Raw genomic sequence first — 22,523 nt, 5'->3', positions numbered from 1 at the left:
AATCTGGGATTCAGACAGTTTTTACCAACGTACAGAATCTTAAAAACTGAAGTGTCTACCCCAATTGTGTTCGCAGTGGCAAAGTACCTTACAGCCATGTGGTTTATTTGCAACCGTCTCTTGAAAGCAGAACTTGCTTTTTATACAACCTAGTTATATCATTAATCCTTGTATCTCAATGTGATGATGAATTGACTAATGTGTAACTGTGTATTTTATATGAATGCTCTTTTATGATTTCACTGTCTGTACATCTTTGATGATCGCTAGATCGAAAAAAAGATTGGAAATGGTAATATAAAAAAGTTAGAGTCCCTTAAATGAATCGAGAATTGAGATGATCAGGTGTTATATGTACGAGGAGAAGCCACAACAGGGTAGAAGCTACGTGGATAGAAAAACACTACCTTGAGGAGATTAAAATGAATTTGTGAGTTTTAGAAATTGGTTTTAAAATTGTATAGATCTATTTTATTAAAAGTATTGTTAATAATTTGTATGCCTCATAGATGTTTCGCAGAAGCTTTTTGGTAGATTAATACTGGATCGCTTACAGAGCTGGCTGGAGGAAACAGACATTCTCAGCCCGTATCAGGCAGGATTTAGGAGGGGTGTCTCCACAATCGACCAAATATTTAGATTAAATCTTATATATTGGAGGACGGCACTCATCGAGGGCGGCACCTTGTACACGGTCTTTGTGGACCTACGTGCCGCCTTCGATTTAGTACCAAGAGCAAAATTGTGGGAGTTAATGGCAGAACTAGGCGTCCCGAAAGACATCCTTGCAATCTTGATTAAACTACACCATAACAACTTCGCAAGGGTCAGATGTGGGAGAAGTGGGAAACTAACTGACAGATTCCCCGTTCGCAGAGGGGTGAGGCAGGGTTGTGTGCTTGCACCCACCCTGTTCTGCCTCTTTGTGAACGGGGTAATCGCACACCTGACCGGGATTGCCAACAATGATGCCCCAAAATTGAATGGCAGCAGGGTGCCCGCTATTATGTTCGCGGACGACACCCTGCTGTTATCTAAAACTCCGATGGGCATACAGAAAGTGCTAGATGGCTTCCTAGATTTCTGCACAGAAAGGGGCCTCGAAATTAAAGCCCAAAAAACCAAATTTATGATCCTAAATCCCAAGTTTACAAAGCGCCCAAATCCCCTACTTGGTTCAGTACGCTTGGGAAGGGTTTATACCATTGAGTATTTGGGGTTAACCTTAAACCAAAACCTGACGTGGGGGGGATCACCAGATTAAGCTAATGTGAAGCTGGCCCAGAAGGTGGGGGCCATTATGAGAATAGCGTCCAAGTCAATCTTCCGATTCCTGACCCCCGCTATCCAAATTTATAAAATGCAGGCGCGGGGTGGTGTAACCTACGGGGGAGAGATGTGGGGTTACACCTCATCCTCTAACCTGCAGGTGACGGAAAATAAATTTATAAGGCAGCTGACCGCCCTCCCACCCAGCACCCCACTTCTCCCTCTGAGACTGGACTTGGCTCTGAGGCCCATCACAGAAGAATTAGGGCTCAAACCCCTAACATTTTGGCGTCGCATTTGGAGCAGCCAAGACCTCATCTCCTATCGAGCCGAACTGCAGGAATTTTTAACATTACCCAATGGCACCAAGATTCCTTGGTTAAATTACATTAAGACAATATGTGAGACCCTCGGAATACCAGAACTGTGGTCACACCCAGAAAGCAAGAGTACCTGGATCGCAAGGAAAGCGCTCTCCGGAGTATACTATGAAAAAATGCTTACCCGAGTCCTGGCCAGTGCGCGAGAGGGCTCACTGACACAACGTTTCACTGTAATTAAAGACTCATACAACTTTGAAAGCGTCTTGGATGGAATGGCTCCTGTTTTAACAAGGAAATTATTCCTGCAATGGAGTTATGGGACTCTCCCTCTTAAAACTTTCACCAAAGCATGGGCGGGACAGTCTTCCACTGAGATGTGCCCTGCTTGTGCCCATACTAAGGAGAATGAAGTACATGTCGTCTTCTTCTGTCAAGCTTATCGTAAAAGCAGACGACATTGGCTGGTCCCACTGCTCAAGAATTTGGGTTTCAGAACATTCCTTCCTGCATTCAGAGTTTTAAAAACATCTGGCCATTTTCTGATTCTTGTGCCACTTGTAGCAAAATATTTCCAAATGTCGGTTATAGTTCAGGCTGTGGTAGTGACCAAGTGAAATCAAAACCACAAATATTTGATGGGAGATTGACATAAGGGTTTTCATGTAGCACCATAGAGCACAGATTCAGCAGTCTGTGGTATAGAACATGGATGTAAAGGACCCTTACTCTTGACAGCAAGAGAGTTTTTCTCCTGTATTAACATCCAACCCTGCAAACAATTGAAAGGTATTCTCTGCTGTCAAATGCAGTTAGATAATAAAAATATTTAAAGGAATGTTCGTATCCTGCACTATTTGCTATCGATTTTCAAAATTTTATTTTGAGGTGGATGCCAATGTCTCTTATAAAAGTTGTTTTTGTAGGTTGAAAACAATGCAACTTACTCAGTGTATTTAATAATTCACTGATGATTGTCCCTGACCCAAGAACCTCAAATTTCAAATACTGATCATTCTGCTGGTCCCATGTATATAAAAATACAGCATTTTCCATCCATTCGTTTACAACTCCTTCGGGAAAACACTTAACCTCTGTAAAGAATGTATAACTCACACCAATGTTATTTTTTTTTTAAACGTTAAATGTTATTGCCTTTTACGTGTTGTACATCAGGGAACTCACACCAATGTTAGTGGTCCTTGGTGACACATTGACCAAATATTCCCAAGAAACGGCCACCCTTATAAAGCAGTGTGCCATAAGAGTGAAAGGGGCTCCTACAAGTCATTTTCACTTAAGTTCTGAAGAGGGCTATGCTCCCATGGCTCGAAGTATTACAGCCTCCCCGCCCGAAGTTTGTGTCTAGTTGCGCCCTTGAGCAAAATAGTTACGGGTTGTTTTGTTCAGTTTGGCCACGCCTGACCCCGTCACACAAATGCTTCCCACAATTACCACACTTTTCTTAAATCATGTCGACGGGTGCTTTGTGGAACCAAAATACAATACATGGTTCCTACACTTAAGTACTAGTAACAGGAAAAGCACAATTCCCGAAAGCTTCTTTTATGGAAGCTCCCTAGCGGATGTATTCCGACTCTTCGGGTTCAGATGCTCTCAAGATCTGAGTTGGCATGATTTGCACATTCATCATGAAGCTACATGAATATGGAAATACAAGCTCTGGTCACGAGCCAATAGCGCAGCAGCGAGTCACGCGGCCCGTCCCAGCGCGGGCGGGGAGCTGGGCTGAGGGAAAACGAACTTCTCTGTTAGGTTATATCCAGCACACTTTAAGGGAAGGCTCCGTGATTAGACAGAGTCAACGGCGCTGAGACGGAGAAGTGAGGGGATCACCAAGGGGAGGGAGTATCGCGCAATACTTCCACGGCAGCTTCCTGGAAATTGGAAGGACCGCATTAAATACCCTTTATTTTCATAGCATGGTATTGAAATGCCTATTATACTTTTCCTCATAGACACGTCCGCCTCTATGAACCAGCGGACTTATTTAGGAACGTCTTATTTGGACATTGCCAAAGGCGCGGTAGAGATTTTTATGAAGGTAAACCGTTTTTAAAAATAATATTTGAGCGAATGACCTCTCCTGGATACTCGTATCAAACTAACCGCGTTTACGTTTTTTCCGCCAGCTGCGTGCCCGGGACCCATCTAGTCGGGGAGACAGGTACATGCTAGTTACGTTTGACGACGCGCCATACGGCATTAAGGTAAATAAAATACTAATTATTTTTATTTCACTTCATGTTTTCCGCTTACGGGAGCGGTCAGATAACGCGTTCCTCCGCCCTGTTTTGTTTTCTGTCGGCGGAGCAAACCGTATACTCTACCACCTTCCGACGTTGCTCATCCTGTTTTACAATATGGCGGATTTCTTTACTTTTGTACGTCTGAAACAGAGGCGGAGATAAAAGTAAGATGGGCGGGGTGTGCTTTAATATACTGCTGGCGACGTCAGCGCATTCCACTGTGTGCGGATTGGCCTTCTCCTATGGGCGGTGCGTCTGTTTTTTTTCTTTCCATGGTGGCGGTCTTGTTTCGGGGTCTTAAAGGTTTTCGATTCTGGTTGTTTGGGGTTACTATTGGGCTAGAGTGAGTTACCGGAACTTGGTTACGGAGAGCGGCACCCAAGCACCCTACTGACATACAGCCCTTGAAACAAGACTCCTAAATAGCTGCCTAAATGTCATTATGTTTCATTATGAATATGTGTGCCATTACAATGTTTGTAGTAGGTCTGTGTGAGACATTGGCCTCTCTTATGAGTGACACTTTGAGTGACATTTTATTTATTTATTTATTTAATGCGATTTTATATAGCGCGAACATTACCCGAAGGTGTCAGAACTCTTTACAAAAGAACCAGCTGCGTTACATAAGGACTTTTGATTACATGAGTTACATAACAGATACAAACAGAAAAAAATGCAAATGTACAAGTTCTAAAGTCACTCAAGGAAGAGATATAAACATGGAAAAATTGCAAATGTACAAGTTGTAAAATCACCCAAGGAATAGGTATAAACTCTAAAAACACATAGGAATGGTAGTAAGTACAAAGGTGTACTACATATACTAGTGGTTAGAGTTCTATATATACAAATAGTAAATTTACTATTACATAGGAACATAAAAAACATTATACAATTTCATGCCACAAGAAAGGTGGGGTAAAGAGCTGGGTAGCGGGGGAAAGTAAAAGGTTCGGAATGATGAATGGAGCTGGAGGAACAGGTAAGGGTGAAAAAAAAACTTAAAGGGAAACCAAAAGTGGGGGTTAATGTCAGCAAAACCGGTTGGGGACCCGCAACCAAAAAGACCAAAGTTGGGTTCAGAATTTACAATAAAATCATTTTGGAAAAGGAAAGGGTTTGGGGGGGGCGGGGGTAAAGGCGCAGTCCAGGATCACGCATTGTCCAGTAAGTCCATCAAGATGGAGGGTCTAGGTTAAAGACCACAACAACAACACTACAAAATGGCGGTGTTACTGTTTGGTGAGAAACCAATCGGAAAAGCCACAATGGAAAAACCAACCCCATGGAGCAGGATTGTATGGGGGAGGCGGCCTCACGAACAGGCGGGAGGAAGGTTGGAAAATGCCGGTCAGCCCCAGGTCCCCACAGGCTAAGACACTTGGGGCCACAGAGCAGCAGTGCATCCGCTCAACATGCCATGCTGGAAGGAGAGGCCGGCTCAGAAGCCTGGCAGCAGCCCTGAATGAAAGGGGGGAAGGCAGCCGCGGGGTCAGGAGTGCGCGCCCACAAGCAATCGCATAGGAAGAAAAACAAGCATGATTGCTCCGGGCAGCAGCAAAGCAGTACCCGCGCAGCCCATCTCCTCAACAGCCACCAGGGCAGCCCAGCTGGGCATCGGCCACGTTGAAATGGATCTACGATCGACGGAGACCCCGCCAAGCACCAGAAGAGCAACAGGCATCAGCTGCGCAGAAATTGGCATAGCCATAGGCCGAACCTCGGAGGTCAGATGGAGGGCTGGGAGGACGGTGCCACAGCGGCCAGTCCGACTATGTAGAAATTTCATCAAAAGTTGCAGACGCCGGTTTTGAATTCGATCTCGTAAGAAGATCGAGGGATCGCCATCCAAGGAAACCCAGGTGAATATGTATAAGGGTCAACTCAAGGAGGGGAGTGGATTTGAGAGGATTTATCCAAAAAGGCAGTCCCTGGCGCGGAGCTCCTCACCTGTCGGACATCTTGCCAGTGTTTCTATCACAAGTTATTGAACAAGAAACTGTGCTGATCCATAGTTTTGAATTGAGGTATTGGTTGTTCTGCAGTCACAATGGTGGTAGCTAAATGAAAAGGACCAGTATCCAATGGAAAAATATAACCTGATGAACTAGTTGTAGTTTTCCAAGATGATGTCCCATTCTACTTGCACGTCAGATACTCAAAACACACCTTTTCAGACTCGCACAAAGAAAATTATTTAGCATGTCAAGATTTATTCCTTTCCTGACTTCCAAACATTTATGAAGCAACTTGTCATACCGTTTAATAACTTCATAACATAACCACATACTTATGTGTGGTTGCCTTTCTCCACTTTGAAAGTGAGCTCCGACCAGGAAAACATCTTGCATTATTTCCTTTCACTTTCTCTTGCAAGATCTCAACAGTGATTTCTTTGCAGCAGTAGTTCCCACATGTCTGAGTACCCTCTTTTTTATTTTTATTTTTTATTTTTGATAAAGATGGTACATAGATGGACAAATTTCAGCAATTATTACATACATGATAAGAATTTGATTAATATTTGATATATTTACATACATTTTTAATTACATCTTGTTAGCGGGAACGAGAAAAATAAATAGATAAATAGGGTTAGAAATCAGTTTCAATTAATTGGAGACGAACAATTTTTTTTATCCATTTCTATCTATTCTCCAATTAGTTACAGGAGCCCATAGGCGCATACCCTCCTTACGCTGCCTCATGCCTTTATATTCATAGAGGCAGTATTCTATGTTATGAATTCCTAGAAATCTCGAGAGCCACATCTGAAAGGATGGAGGGTTCGTATCTTTCCACGCCGCAGAAATTAAAATTCTAAGTACTGCAACAGATAAAAACATTAGATCTCTTTCCGCCTCGCTTAAACACAACTTAGAGTCTGTACCCAGTAAAATTAAGGTAGGGGATAGGTCGATGGACTGACCTAGCAGCCCCTCCATAAATTTAATTATTTCTTTTTTAACATTTCCAACTGATTGCAGGAAGAAAACATATGTATAATGTCAGCATGACTTTCATTACATCTGGGACAATTATCATTCTCGCTTAGACCCCAGGCGAATATCTTCGCGGGTGTATGGTAAAGATTAAAAATAGTCTTGTAGTGTTGTGCGCGAAGGTTTGAGGCCCGGAATATTTTTTTATTCAATACAAGCGCAAGATCCAGATCGACATCAGAATCTCCTAATTTTTTTCGCCCAGTTAGACTCAACCTTCTCAATATCATCCGGGATTTGGTCCAATAAGCAATTATATAATATCTTAATCTTCCTACAGCCTCTATTTAATAACTCAATCAGTGGAAAATCCGCTGTATGTGAAGTCTGTGGCCTGACTGCCTTAATTGCCCTGGTAACTTGACCATACACCAGCCATTGACTGTCTGGAATACCAAATCTTTCCTGCAGCATTTCGAACCCCAGAATTTCACCTTCTTCCATTAAATCTCCCAAGGATCTAAGCCCCAGCCTTTTCCACATCAGCAAATTATTATCATTTTTTAGTTGAGGAAAGAGAGATGAATTATACAGTTGCAAAAAGGAGTTGATTTTCGGGATATTAAACATTTTCATAATTGCTTTCCAAACCTTCCATGCGCCAATCAGTGTCTTCAATCTTGTTTTTTTATAGAAGCTTCGTTACAATCCACACTGAAATACATTTACAGTCTTTTCACCCAATAACAGCCTATATATCTGGGGCGGACATTGTTGATCTACAAACCCAGGTGTTATATCAGGTACAGATGTAGATTGAAATAGAGTAGTCATTTGGGTTAGCAAGCAGGCCCAATGATATAACTGTAGATTCGGCAATCCCATCCCACCCCTTTCTCTGGGCAGTGCCATTAAGTTTGTAGATCACCTTACCCTTCCATATTGCCATACAAATCTGATAAACATAGATTCAAGATGTTTCATGATCCTGTCCTCTATTGCTAAAGGGATAGCCCGAAATAAGTAGAGAACTCTAGGGAACATAGACATTTTAACTGCATTTACCCTTCCTATTAATGAGAGGTGTAGCACATCTATTCTTTTTAATTCCTTCTCAATATCCTTAATAAGTGGCAGATAATTCTCACTTACAATTTTCTCAACATTGGCCTTAATTTAACCCCTAAATATACGGCAGAGTCGACGAATCTATAGTCAGTTTTGGCTATATTTTTAGAGCAAATAACCTGCGTTTTTGTTTCATTTAGAAGATAGCCTGACTCTTCACCAAACAGTTTAGCCATCTGAATTAGAATAGGAAGAGTTTGTTGTGGATTATTTGTTAACACTGCAAGATCGTCATGTCTGAGTACCCTCTAACAATTTTGTGCTCTCCTTCACAAAAACGTGGTCATTTCTTTTCTTACCAAATGATGTGCAGATGATCCCCTCTTACCTATAAATTGAACACATCTCTCCTGCATAGATATTTTCAGGCTGCCTGGACTAGAGATTCGAGCCACATATCTCGGCTCGCACAGAACAGCTTCGCACAAGCCAACTCTGTCAATGGCATGCTGCAGGCCATTCAAAATTGGAGGATTTGTTTTTGACTGCAAGATACTAGATTTCCAATCCCTTATGGAGACTACAATTTCCACTGGGTCACTTCCTTACTTAAGAACACCTTAAAAACTCATTAGATCTCCTATTTCATGTCCGCCACCTAGCATCAAACCCACACAAGGCGCACCAGTTGCTGTACACCAAATGGACTAGTTGTAAACTGATAAAAGGTGAGTGTACAGAGCTTTCCTGCAACATGACAACCAACCCAGGGCTTCTCTCCATACTAACTGGGAGAATGAAATGGCAAACCCTTTACATGATGCAGACTGGGCTAAAATATTGGAATATCCTCACAGATAATCCAGCCACTACCATTTTAAGAATGTTCAATTTAATTTTCTGAATTTAGCCTACCTTACACCTGCTGAATTAACAAAATATACCGGGAGCTGCAGCTGCATGTCCTCACTTTATGCAGTTAGATGCTGATATGCTTCATATGATTTGGTCTTGCCGCACACTCTTTTCATACTGGCAGAGTGTCTTGAGGAGCTGTTGCGGTACAAAAGGGGGTGGTGATGGACGGAGCATCTGAACCAATCAAACACTCACACCCAGTCAACAGATCTGGGTTTAATCCATCACCGTTCTTTAGCCCACTCTGCCACCCCAGTTCAGACATGGCCATATGCAAATCAGTCTGACCCTGTGCCTCATGGGAACAGTCCAGCCCGAACCGCCAAGCCATGCCTTCCCTGGACCGGATTCAAGCTTCCTAGGACCGGTTTCTGGCATTACACCCGTCTTCAGCCTGGCTTGCTTGAATCCAGTGGCAAAGTGAGCAAGGGACTCACGTCTGAGCATACCCTACCAACTTATGGCGAACAAAGCGGTACAAAAGACGGTGGTGATGGACGGAGCATCCGAACCAATCAAACACTCACACCCAGTCAACAGATCTGAGGAGCTGTTGAACATGAAGCGTTGTGCACTAACGAATTCCCAAACAGTAGTCCAATTGGGTGTCCCCTCCACCACCTAAGTTCAGAAACCCTCCACTAAGTTACTCGACCTGGCTCTTCCTCTAGCAATGAAGAAAATAAAGGAGGCCCCCTTATCTGTTAGGTCTGGGACAGGGGAGAAAAGTTGAGAAACAGGGAAGTCCCACTGGTAACCCTCAAAGGTGGTTAAAGTTATATTGTAGGTGCCCAGAATCTTGTTTTTTTACCAATACCAATCGCACAATAATGTATTACCAAACGTCTTGCACACCTTATTCAGTTTAACATTGGCCAACCGTTGTAGAAAAACTATCAGATACCATTAATACCTATAAGGCACACACATTACCAATCTTTGGTCAGAATTAGAGAAAACAGGAAAATTGTTTTTAGAAAAATATAACATTTGTATGTTTATTTCAGAATCACAAGAAAATCACAGCAATAACAATTAATTAAAAAATCATACAGTATCACAATTAAAAACATCCAAAATCGTAGCTATAAGCAAAAAACAAACAATTTATACATTATAAAGTTAAAATGTTCACAAGAACGGGGGTCGACGCGGCGTTTTGGTTTTGGAGAAACAATTAAAACCTTCTTCAGGACCAAGTTCTAAAAAGAAACACACAATTACAATTTTGTGTTTACAGATCGTTTTTTGAAACAAACACATTAACCTAAAACAATTCCTGTTATCTAGAGATGCAGAACATACTACGACTATTTAGCAGTTGGCACTAGTAAAAACCCAGTTGTTGGTAATATTATTGGTATTGTCAAAACATACCAGCTTCTGCAATGGTCACCATTAACAATTATCAGCATATGCTTACAGAGAGATGTTGGTACTCTGTTATCACCTAGTAGGTGGTTAATAAAAATGGCATTGATTACCTGAATTGGAAAACTGTCATCCAGATAAATCATGGAGGACTAGCCGCCCGGATGCAATTTCCGGGTCTTAGCTGTACTGCATATTTTCAGGGATTCGGATATAGCTTGGGCAGTTATAATGCCTGTAGGTGAATGACAATAGGGCCCACGTCAATGTATTATTTCCTTTGATTTACAAAGCGTTTAAGAGTGATGAAGCAGAGAATTTGTATATAATGTATCTACCTTGTACTTTCAATAGACAGGGTCACGCTCTGGTAGTAGGAGCCACCGATATGGGTTTTCTGTTAAACTGTAGATAAGTAGAGATAAATTACTATATTGTTTTTCAAGGGGTGATTCCCAAAGATCCTAGGGGATTCTTTCATACGCACTTACCCAGATTTTAATCACTGGCAACTCAATATCACACGAGCTTTTTCAATTGGCTTGTGTTGAAAGCAGCTTTCATATGTTGACAGGGTACTCCTGGCACTATTGATAGAGAGAGGGAATTTGTGGTAAAGATGTTCCCATTAACTAAATTGTTCTATTTTACCCTCATATGTCATAGAGTTATCATGCTGATACTATATATGCACTATGACAGTGCGTAGCTGATGAATACTCCTATACTATATTTGCCTTTTCAATATTACTCTCAATGCGGTAATCGTATCGAGTCTGCAGGAAGTCTCAAATCTTCCTCTAGCAAAACACAATATTACACTACACTGGAAGGGTTCACTTCCTCCTATCGTAAGTCGGACCAAGGTCTCCTCTCTTGGTTTTGATTGAGCGCCCCTTTTACCAGGGAGGAGCAAGTCGGTCTGAATTTTTTTTTTAATTGCATCAGAAATTTTGGTGGAGCGTTTTAACCGCACGCGCGCTAGCGGGTTTTCCCGCTGCGCGCTGAAAATTCAAAAAACCCGCGTTACGTGACAAAGCCAGCTCGTCATGCGCGTAGCGCAGGTAACGCCCATGACGAGCTGGTTTTGTCACCAGCATCGAAGGGGTTAAAGGCTGCTCCTAGAATTATACTCTCCCCTGTAATCCACCCTGACACCACACTTTCGGTTTCTATGTACTTGTTCTTGCCACATCTAGGCAACTACACAAGGCAGTGGTCTAAGTGCGTCTTATCTCCAACACACTGACACGATTTCCCCCAGTCGATCACTTTCTTTTAAGCACTAAAGGGTTCATTACTCGGCTTCCCTACACTAATTGTGAATGCAGTGATGACTGGGAAGGGGGATGAGAAGGGAAAGTTTATTATGGGTCAGTTTCTTGCAGAAAAAAACAAAATTTGTGTCCTTACTCTTCATAATTGTATGTAGCCTAGCATTGTTCTTCTGTACCTGTACAATGGAATCTGTTGCTACATACCTGACTACTATCATGCTATGTAACCTCATTTGGCATACAACAATACGATCTTTAAAAACAAGCATTGGAAATGCAATAGGTCTCGCATTAGAAAAGTTGGAGCTGTTGGTTTTGTAAATGACAATTTTTTTATGTGTTGGTCTTGAAATTAGCAAAATTAATAGCTTTGTCATTTACAATGCCAATAGTTTTAACTTTTCGCAAACATGACACCTATACCATTTGTAATGTAATATGTGTTGTATTTACATGACTATAAAAAGAAACAGGCTTGTAAATACAAACGTTTAGTTTTGAGAAAATGCACTGCCATGCGACATGTGAACACATTTCATGCTGGCTAATTATTGTAATTTGTTTAAATATTTACAACACTTAATTCACTCTAGGCACCTAACAAAGTCAGTACAGTACCTCAGCTGTTGGGGAAAGCTTCCCCTTCCTCTCCTATGCACACTGAAATAAACATGGCTGTAAATGTGTCAAGTTGTGTCGGGCCACAAGCACCATAAGGGAAACAAGAAAAACAAGCAAAAAATAAATAAAACGAGACACGGCCTGCGGCCGTGAAAGTGAAAGTACGGCCGGCCGGCCGTGAATAATTAGGGGAGGAGCAGCAAGGAGAGAGCAGTAGCGGAGGCGCCAAGCTGGGGACCCATCAAAGGCATATCCTTGAGGGCCTGCACGTTTCTGGAGAATCCTGTGGAATGCCTCCACGTATGCCGACAAACAACACTGCTCTCCACATACAATCCAGACCTGCGCAGATAATTTATTCAGCCGCATTGGCCATCATGTATCGTCTGGGCCAAAGAGGGCTTAAGATATTTCTAAACTGCGCCCAAGATCTCACTGGCCATATCCCACATAGCATGTGTGCAACAGTCCAGCAAACAAACTGCATTTATTAATCGCTGTGCTAGTCTGGAAGCAATAAAACATAAGACGTGCCCGCTGGTATACCAAGAAAAGTAAAATAAAGGGAGACACGGCCTGGCGGCCGTGAAACTGCAGGGAGAGAGAGGGGAGGTGCTGGCGGCTGGGGAGGGGGAGGAGAAATGCAAGCCTGGTGGCCGTGAAACTGCAGGGAGAGAGAAGGGAGGTGCTGGCGGCTGGGGAGGGGGAGGAGAAATGCGAGCAAGGCTGTGTGCGGGGAGACAGAGGGGAGGTGCTGCCGGCACCGAGCTAGGGAACAGATGGCGAAGACTGGCGATTTGATGTGTAGTGTTGTGTTAGTGTAGTGTAGAGTTGTGGTGGTTGTTTAATGTAGGGTCGTGCTGGGGGAAGTGTTATAGGGTTTAGGGTAGTGTTGTAGTGTTTGTGTAGTGTAGGGTCATGCTGGGGCTAGTGTTTTAGGGTTTAGGGTAGTGTTTTTAGTAGTGTAGGGTCATGCTGGGGGTAGTGTTTGCGTAGAGTAGGGTCATGCTGGGGTGTAGTGTTTTAGGGTTTAGGGTAGTGTTGTAGTGTTTGTGTAGTGTAGGGTCATGCTGGGGGTAGTGTTTTAGGGTTTAGGGTAGTGTTGTAGTGTTTGTGTAGTTTAGGGTCATGCTGGGGGTAGTGTTTTAGGGTTTAGGGTACTGTTGTAGTGTTTGCGTAGTGTAGGGCCATGCTGGGGGTAGTGTTTTAGGGTTTAGGGTAGTGTTGTAGTGTTTGCGTAGTGTAGGTTCATGCTGGGGGTAGTGTTTTAGGGTTTAGGGTAGTGTTGTAGTGTTAGTGTAGTGTAGGGTCATGCTGGGGGTAGTGGTTTAGGGTTTTGGGTAGGGTTGTAGTGTAGGGCCATGCAGGGGTAGTGTTTTAGGGTTTTGGGTAGTGTTGTAGTGTGTGTAGTGTAGGGTCATGCTGGGGTGTAGTGGTTTAGGGTTTAGGGTAGTGTAGTGTTTGTGTAGAGTAGGGTCATGCTGGGGTGTAGTGGTTTAGGGTTTGGGTAGTGTTGTAGTGTAGGGTCATGCTGGGGGTAGTGTTTTAGGGTTTAGGGGGTGTAGTGGTTTAGTGTAGTATTGTAGTGTTTGTGTAGGGTCATGCTGGGGTTAGTGTAATACGGCACTGTTGTAGTGTTTGTGTAGGGAAGTAAAGTGCTTTATGGTAGTGTTGGGGGGTCGTGCTGGGTAGTGTTAATGTAGAAAAATAAGTAAAAAAATTAAAACCCTGAAATACTTACAGGACTCCATAAAAAAAAAACTTAGAAGGTCCCAAAAGCGCAACCTATTGGCTAGCATAGTTGTGTAGTGCCTTGATATGAATAGCTATGCTGTGGGATGGCTGTGCAGCGCCTGTGCAAGACAAGGTTAGTTATGTGGCATTTTGGCAGGACTAGCTTTACTGTAGAGTGGCTGTGCAACACCACTGCTGGACTAGCCTTGCTGCGGGATCACACCTAAATAAAAAGAAAAACCAGTCTAAATGGCAGGATGAACCTGTGGAGAAGAGTGTCCTTTTTCGCTTGGACTTGCGCCAGTAATGCTTAAAACATGTAAGAATAAAGGATGTGCACAAGGGGCCGAGTTGTGAGGTGGGCAGCGTGCACAACAGATTATCACTTCCGAGGAGACACGCATGTATACGTGGGGTGCGGAAGCGAACAGACAGGTGCCTTGAAATAAGGGACCATGAAAACAACAAGCTAAAAACACCATCCAACGCTGGTAAGTAAAAAACAGTTTTTTTCAATGGAGTGGTTCATTTCGAACACTCGCTGAGAATAGGCAATGTAGAATGTAGATGTGCTTGATGTATGTGGACGGTTGTGAAATATATTGTGACATTATTTATTTAAGGACTACTTTAACCATAAGAGTCAGCGCAGCATTTCACGTATGGAGAGGAGAAAAATAAATTGATCTAATTAAGTAACTGTACTCATTCATTAAAACTTCGCTTGCAAAGAGACAAGTCCGTTTGTGGGTTGGGATGCAAGGCGTTTCATTTAATTTTAATGCTCACTGCTGCAACATGCAGTGTTCTGAAAGTATCACATGTTAGTTCGAGAGCATAGCTTTTCTTTCAAGCTTGGCTTTATTTATATCCCTTCATGCCTCCTCAAATACAAACACAGAAACATGCTAAACTATGCTGTTACCATATTTCTGTTTAGAAACTGCCTGAGAAAAGAAGCAATTAAGTTGCCTGGTCGTTTGAAATGTGCGTCTGTCAGACGTGTTTACACCCGGGTGTGATGTCAGAAAGATAGTATTCATGCATGGCATGTGAAGACCAGTGTGTGTCGCCGAGTGTGAATTTATGCATATTTAATCTGGGGACCGCCTTTCTTTTAGGGATAACTAGTCATTCATTTCCAGCAGAGTAGTGACTTCGGAACAAGAATATGTTTATCATCGGCAACTTCTTTGTTTCTTTAAGAGAAAAAAATGGCACAGATAGCATTTGTTTTCCCAAGTTAGCCTGGGGGCTTCACACTACACTTGCGTGGAACTGGATAAGGGAACAACCCATAATTGATTCAAAAGGAAGTCTAAGCAACTAAAACACGTCATATGTTTGTGTTAAGCTACTGACTGTTTTGTGTTCGTTATCTCCTTTTGTTTCAGCGAGGGGGGTCAAAGGTCTTTGCAAAGATGTTTTGGGTGGACTGAATAAAAATCGGTTTGAAATGTTCCTAGGAATAACAAGGGAATTCTCTGCTTTGTATGTGGAATTTTGTTTTTCATTCACCTAAAGTATCGGAACATACAGCCTCCTATCAGCTCTCGCACCCATGCAAGTTAAATGATTGCAGCTCATAAGGGATTTTGAACTTGTAAAGAAAATGTGAAACACACATTGCACTATTAAAGAGGCTAATGTACTTGGACGTGCTAGCACAATGTGGGAAACATTCAATGAATATGCACACATTCACTGGATTAAAAAGCATAGCGTGTTGCTGCTCTGACATATTCCAGGAATTTCCAGCATGCCTCCTTACCCAGAGACTCGGGCACGCCAAACATGAAAATGAAAAACAAGACGGAGGGAAGGCAGAGAAGGGGAGTGGGGAGGAGAACTGCGACACGGCGGGCAGGGAAGGGGGCCAAGCGGGGAGAGCGGCGATGAGGGTGTGAAGCAGCAGGGGCCTTTGAAGTGAAGCTAAGCTTCACTTCAAAGGTGTGGGAGGAGTGCTGCTGGGGAAGAGATGGTGATTTGATGATGTGCACGCACATTTTAGGTCAATGCGCCTGCGCATTGACCTAAAAGCGCACGGGCACAGCACCAAATCGCCAGTTGGGATACTAGTTGGGTAAAGTCTGTTTAAGTCGCTATAGTCTCGCTCTGCTCAATGCGCATGCGCATTGAGAGGCGAGACCTAAAAAACATATGGTTCTGTTTCAATTTAGTACATTAGATCACAACGTTCCATTGACCTACATTTGAAGTGAATATGAACTTTAAAACATTCATTAACCCTCCCACTTGACAACACTAGGAGTAAACAAATTATCTGGGGTCACTTACATCATTGCCAATATTATTGTTATAGGTGGTGGAATATTACAGGACAATAAAACATAAAGGTGAGTTTTTTTGTACTCAATACACCTTTGAAACTACTGAATTACTTGAAAGTGCTCTCAAATGTCAAGTAAATTAGACACATGAAGTAAATTGATTTGGCTTAAATTACACAATTTAGTAAAGAAGGGACTCCGGGATTTGAACTCTGGCTTCCTGGTCATAGTGCAACTAAGCCACTGATTAGATTTTTTTTCTCAATCCCTTTTAAACCCAGAAGATAGTGTTTTTGTACTATTCTGTAAGATGACTAGTATACTGATTTTAAATAAATACAGATCACAGGTTAATATGACACACTAGCTTTAATAAATTTAAAAAAAAAACATTGGCAAAGCCAGTAGGTTTTGCATCTGCCTCTGCAAGAGGTACGGGCTATGCCAGTATCTTTTAGCCAAGTTGTATAGCAGAGTGGATTGGCATGGCATATAGTGGTGTGGTGTGGAGTGGCAAAGAGTGGAGTATAGTGACTTGGATGGGTGTAGAGCGGCTTGAAGTGGTGTATAGTGAAGTGGAGTAGAGTGCCGCAGAGTAGAGTGGACTGGTGTAGTGTAAAGTGGATTGGCATCGAGTAGAGTGCAGTACAATGGCATAGATTGAAGTGGGGTAGACTAGAGTGGTGTGGCATGGCGTAGAGTGGTAAGGGGTGGCTTAAAGTGACGTGTAGTTGAGTGGCGTACAGTAGAGTGGGGTAGAGTTGAGTGGCTTAGAGTAAAATGACGTGTGAAGTTGCTTAGAGTGGCATGGCATAGGGTAGAGTACCATAGAATGGAGTGGCGCATGGTAGCGTGGAGCTTCATAGAGAAGAGTAAAGTGGAGTCGAGTATAAATGAATGAATGAACAAACTTGTTAAGCACACAGCTTCCCGGAGAGTGTGCCAGCGCTGAACTGACAGGCAGAAGTTTTTATTATCCATACTCAATGAATCATAAACAAGTGTTTTTTTTACATTTTACAAAAACAGATTTCATTGCCAGTATCCCTGATCTTAAAAGGGATTTGATTACATGCCTGACCTGCCAAGAGTGTGAATGAAGATCCTTCTCTCTTCACCCATTCAAAACGGACAACAATCAAACAGGCATCAGTAGGGCAAAGGGCTCTTGTCGGGCAGTAAGGACACTTTTTCATAGAAAGCCCAGTGGACTAATACCAGGGACGTAGGCAAGATTCTCATTCTCATGGGTAACCAATGTAACTACACCAGACAAAAGGTAATAGGAACACACCGAGGAATTTAAATAAAAGGGGGTTGCCATATTCTGCACAGATTGAAGGTGCTTGAAGTAGTCAGAATGGCCAAGGTTGAGTACATTGGAATATTTCAACAGTGAAGTGATCAAGGAATGAACAGCCATTCTCTGGGATTCTTGATGGAGAAGATATATACTTTTTTTCATAGCTATCATAATTCCAAAACAGTATCTGACCACAAAGCATTTCTGCCCCTTTGTGGAAAGATGACAATCAAATTGTATGCCCAGATTTCTGGCTGCTATGGTTCGAGCAGGGGGCAAAGGAAAGTCTAGGTCAAAAGCTCTCCTAGTAATTGTGAGAAAGTGCCATCTTTCTTGCATTGGTATGCCCCCGCTTTTTGCTGAATTGCTCATGTGCTTTGACTGACTGCCAACCAGGTGCCCAGGGCCTGTGTTCCTTCCCTAAAACTGTTGAAAACAAAACCCAATTGGCATCTCTGGCCACCTGTCATCCCCTAGTAAATGGTACGCTAGGTACCCAGGGCCTGATGACCAGAAGAGACCCCTAAGGGCTGCAGCATTTATTGTGCCACCCTTAGGGGCCCTGTACCCTGGCAGCCACACACTGCCTTGGCAGACAGAGTGTCTAAGTACAGAACTAAACAGAGAGTCGACATGGCACACATCCCTGTGTGCCCCTGCCCACAAACCCACTGCCTTGGCATATGTCAGCCACCCCTCTAGCTGGGTGCTCTATGCCAGTAGTGTGGGCACAGGTGCATGAGCCCTGTGCCCCTACTTGCTGGAAACCCTACGTCAGGAACTGGAGTGTGCCAGCCTATGACAACTCCACCTCTCAGGTGGGAGAGGCGAGGTGAAGCACGACCCGGGGCTCCAGCCATCTTGAAGATGGGGAGCCCTGCCCAATCCCAGCTAGGCTCCTGCCCCTCTCCCACAGGAGAGGAGCAGGCTAGAGGGTGTACCCTCCCCAGGACGGGGACCCATTGGTCCCTGCCCTTGCCCTACCTGTAACACCCCTAAATGTAGTATTTAGGGGGCACCCTGAACCTTCCTTCCTCAGATCCCGATTGCAACAACAAGAAGTCGAAGAAACAAGAAGATCTGCCGCGCAGCTGCTAACAAAAGGACGGCACCCACTGACTTGGCCTCAGAACCCTACAGGCCTGTTGATCCTTGAACCTGCTCCTGTGAAACGCCGGTGTCTCCTGCGGACAGCAGCCTCAACAACCCCGGAGGACCTGCCAGCCTTGAATCTTCCTAAAGACTGGGACTCCCATGAGCAGTGGTTCTGCTCCAACAGCAATACCCCTGGTGCCAGCCAGCCCACTCTGCACCCGCCAAGCCCGGCCTGTGCCTGAATGACCAAAGACCACGAGGACGTCCTCCGGTGAATGAGACCCGAAGTACAGTGCCCAAAGACCCTGCTCGACGAACCAGACGACGCCTGCAGCCTCAGAACCAGGGACCCCTCCAACTGCGACCAGCCGAGGGTAAGATTTCCCGACACCAAAAGACACCCCTGCACCCGGCGCCTTGCGGCCCCTGCACCCTCCTTGGGGTACTTACCTCTTCTCCAAGATCCCAACTTACCTCTTGAAGTGGTGGTCGCACCTGAAGAATCTCCGTCCCCGAGTCTGCAGCCTTTGTTCACTTTGTAACTTTCCCTTTGGATAACATTGAGCGCCACAACGGCTCAAAAGCACCCTGCACCCAGCCGCCCTAGTGCCACTGGAAGTGCAACAACTACCCTACTCTACTTCCCCACATGCCCTGAGTAAGTGACCAGGAGCTCAGCTCCCAGAGCTGCGTGGCCTGCTTGCTTGCAGTCACCAATCGAAGGCCCCATACCCTACATTGGATTGCATTGGGCCTACTCTCTCTGCACCTGGCTGACCCTGTGCCGCTGAGGGTGTAACTACTGTACCTTTCCGACTCTGGGAGACACCTGAGTCTATGCCCCGAACCTTAACTCCACCAGTCGAGTACTTACCTAAAAGCGGATAACTCACTTTCCTTCCATGGCTAACATTGACTGGTTTTCACTCACATTTTTTCTAAGTGTGGAGTTTTGAAACTTTAAAATATTCATCTAAAATCAGCCGAATAACGAATTCCAAAATACTCACCTGTGATCAGGAGAGAAGCCAGTACTGTACATTTCAGCCCAGTACTGAACCCCAAAAGTAATCTTAACTGTATTTACCAGCTACCTGCATTTTCTTCTATAGGAAACCATTTACTGTTTTTCTGTGAAATTTCTTCTAAGTGTCGATTTTTGCAAACTACAAATATTCTTTAAAAATCGTACTAAATCCTGAAATGTAAATACTTACCTGTCTTAGGTAGAGGTCCCAGTGCTGAACCTAGGAGTTCAGTACTGGATTACAAAAGTAACGAAAACCTACTTTACCTGTGACTTGAATTTCCTTTAACAGGATAACATTGCTAGTTGGTCACTGAAAAGTTCAAGTGTCAACTTTGAAAATACATTTATATTCTTTAAAAATTACAACTGTAACCAAAACGCTTTTACTTAACTGTTTACAGCTTAGGTCCCGGGACTGAATCCAGGATCCAGTCCTGTGGTTAGAAAAGTAATCCTTAAAGTAATCAACTGCCTTTATGTAAAAAAACATTGAGCTCAATGTTAAATTGTGTTTAGAATTGTGTTGCCTATTGCAACCACTGTAGCTATTGTACTTACAAAGTCTATTGCCTTTCTGCAAAGTAATTTCGTAAAGTCACTCGTATTGAGAAAAGTATATATTGATACCTGTTGGTTCTAAAACAAAACAACTATATCCTTTGATATAAAAACAATTGGCCTAGAGTTCAGTTCTTGAGTGTGTGAAACCTTTTGCTGACTGAGTGAGTACAACAAATGCTTTACACTGTCCTCTGATACTGCCTTACTGCTCGACCAAGCTACCACTTTATAGAGTAAGGTCATTATCTGACTTTAACCTCTGGTGGCTGGGGACTCTATACACACTGTACCTTACTTTGGTACAGTATATATAGATCCACTTTCTTACAGTTATGGACAGAAGCAATGCCAAATAATACTTCAGTTTTTTCTGGATTGCATTCCAGGTAATTGATTCTCATCCAATCCATAACTGCTCTTATACATAGGACACACTCCTAATGCTGAAAGGTTCCACTATGGACGTCAAGGGGGATAGCTAAGCATTAGACAATGTTGGATTCGGTGAAGACTCTTGAGTTACATCCTGTTTAAGAACCTTAGAGTCGGAAACACAGGAGTCCATTCAAATAGCCTGCTCACGTTGAGCTAGAAAAGAAGTGTTCACTTCCTCACCATACGTCCCACCCCTAGGGCAGATGAACGCCGTAATTGAATGGAATGGGAGATGGTATATCAAAAGCAGTGGAAAGATCCAGTAAAATCAAGACGACGTTATGACCCTGGAAAAGGATCAATTTATTGAAGTCTGCAACTTCCAACAGCTCAGTTTCTGTGCTATGACATGAACAGACAGCAGATTGAGAAGGATGCAGCAATTTGCACTATAGATTAGAGTAGACAGGCGCAGACTGCAGTGGTGTAGAGGAGAGTGGTGCAGAGTAGAGTGGCATATAGCGCAGTGGAGTAAAGTGGTATACGGTGCAGTGGCATAGAGTAGAGTGGTGCAAGGTAGACCGACACAGAGCAGTGGTGCACAGTAGAGTGCAGTTCTCCAGAGGAGAGTGGCGTAGATTCAATGATGCAGAGTCGCATTCATTGGCATAGAGAAGACTGATGCAGAGGAGAGTGCCGTGGCATAGATTAAAATGGTGCAGGGTGGAGTAGAGTGCAGCGTTGTAGAATGCAGTGGTATATAGTGCAGTGCTGCGGAGTAGAATGCAGTAATGCAGAATAGAATGCAGTGGCCTAGAGTAGAGTGGTGCAGAGTAGAGTACAGCCGTACAGAGTGCATTGGCATAGAATATAGTGCAGTGGTGTAGAGTGGTGAAGAGTAGACTGCAGTGGCTTAGAATAGAGTGGTGCAGAGTAGATTAGAGTGGTGTAGAGTGCAGTGTTGTAGCGTGGCGTAGAGTGCAGGGGGGTTGGCTAGAGTGTGCAGGTTAAAGTAGGGTGCGCAGCCTCAAAATGTGCATATAAATTTAGGTTAAATATAAAAAGTTCTGCCAAGGTATAGATGTTTAGTAATGTGCAGATTATACCCAGTGCACAGATTTTTTTCTAACTGCCCCTTTAAAGCCCACACTCTACAGCTCAGCTTGGAACACCCTTATAGTACCTCTCAAAAAGAAAATATCTTTGTCATCATAAAGTTTCACGTGACTCTATTAATTAATGCCTATATCAGCTCCCAAGCACCCTTTACATTTGCAAACTAACCATTTGCTTAAATCTGCATTTCTTTCAGGCAGCGGGCACCTTGTCTTGTTTATCTATTTGCCCCTCCGTTGAGAACCATGCGTGTGAGGCTCTCCCCCTTCACTTTAGCTGGGGAATCGTAGTTGTCGGAATTTGCATTTGTCATTTAGCTGAAAGTCTAAAATTACAAATACCGTCCATTGAAAGATCAATCACAGACATTTTGGCTAATTCAGGGACAGTTTGTGTAAATTCCAGATGGTTGGTTACCTTACTGGACATGTGTACGTTTAAAAAATGTTTACATTGTTTTGTTGTCTGCATAGTTTAAGGAACCTCACACTGGGGAAGTACAAAAAAGTTGGGAGGAAACGTTGTCATTCAAAGGGCTTGGCCTAGGTAATCTAACTAGGCAGTCTTAGAAAGAGAGGCTTTGCTTACGTAGGTAATAGCGTGGTCTAATGCGTGTGAACTAGAATCCCGTGCTTGACACAGACTCCCACTGTGACCTGGCCAGCATCTGGGTATTTTTTCTTGCTATATTCTGGTAGATGATCACACAACGATGAACGTATACATCCAAACTAAGTAAGATTGATCATTGTAAACAGTGCTTGTTTACACTATATTCAGCAACAGATAAGTAACCACTCCCGGTCTTCCTTCACATCACTTTCTTCTGTGATCTCCATCTCTGCATTACACGCTTCCCTTTTTGTCTCTCCACACATTATTCTAAAGTACCTTCCTCTTCCTGCCTCGCGCTTCATGTCCTTCCTATGTTTCACTGTTTTTCTCAGTGCCGGTCCTAG

At 43.4% G+C, this 22,523-nt stretch overlaps 1 protein-coding gene across 2 annotated transcripts in view; it reads left to right on the top strand.

The window, feature by feature from the left end:
- Nucleotides 1–3,399: 3,399 nt before the first annotated feature.
- LOC147718704 (integrator complex subunit 6-like) overlaps nucleotides 3,400–22,523 on the top strand; it is a 340,537-nt gene continuing 321,413 nt past the window's right edge. For both annotated transcript variants that reach the window (XM_086918674.1, XM_086918675.1), the window contains exons 1-2: nucleotides 3,400–3,654; nucleotides 3,743–3,820. In XM_086918674.1, the coding sequence (XP_086774800.1) occupies nucleotides 3,544–3,654; nucleotides 3,743–3,820 (189 nt within the window). In that variant the 5' untranslated portion in view covers nucleotides 3,400–3,543. The remainder of the gene's footprint in view (nucleotides 3,655–3,742; nucleotides 3,821–22,523) is intronic.

This window comes from Lissotriton vulgaris, chromosome 4_1 (genome assembly GCF_964263255.1).
Source record: "Lissotriton vulgaris chromosome 4_1, aLisVul1.2, whole genome shotgun sequence".
Taxonomy (NCBI): domain Eukaryota; kingdom Metazoa; phylum Chordata; class Amphibia; order Caudata; family Salamandridae; genus Lissotriton; species Lissotriton vulgaris.
This window is presented reverse-complemented; position numbering and strand designations above follow the sequence as displayed.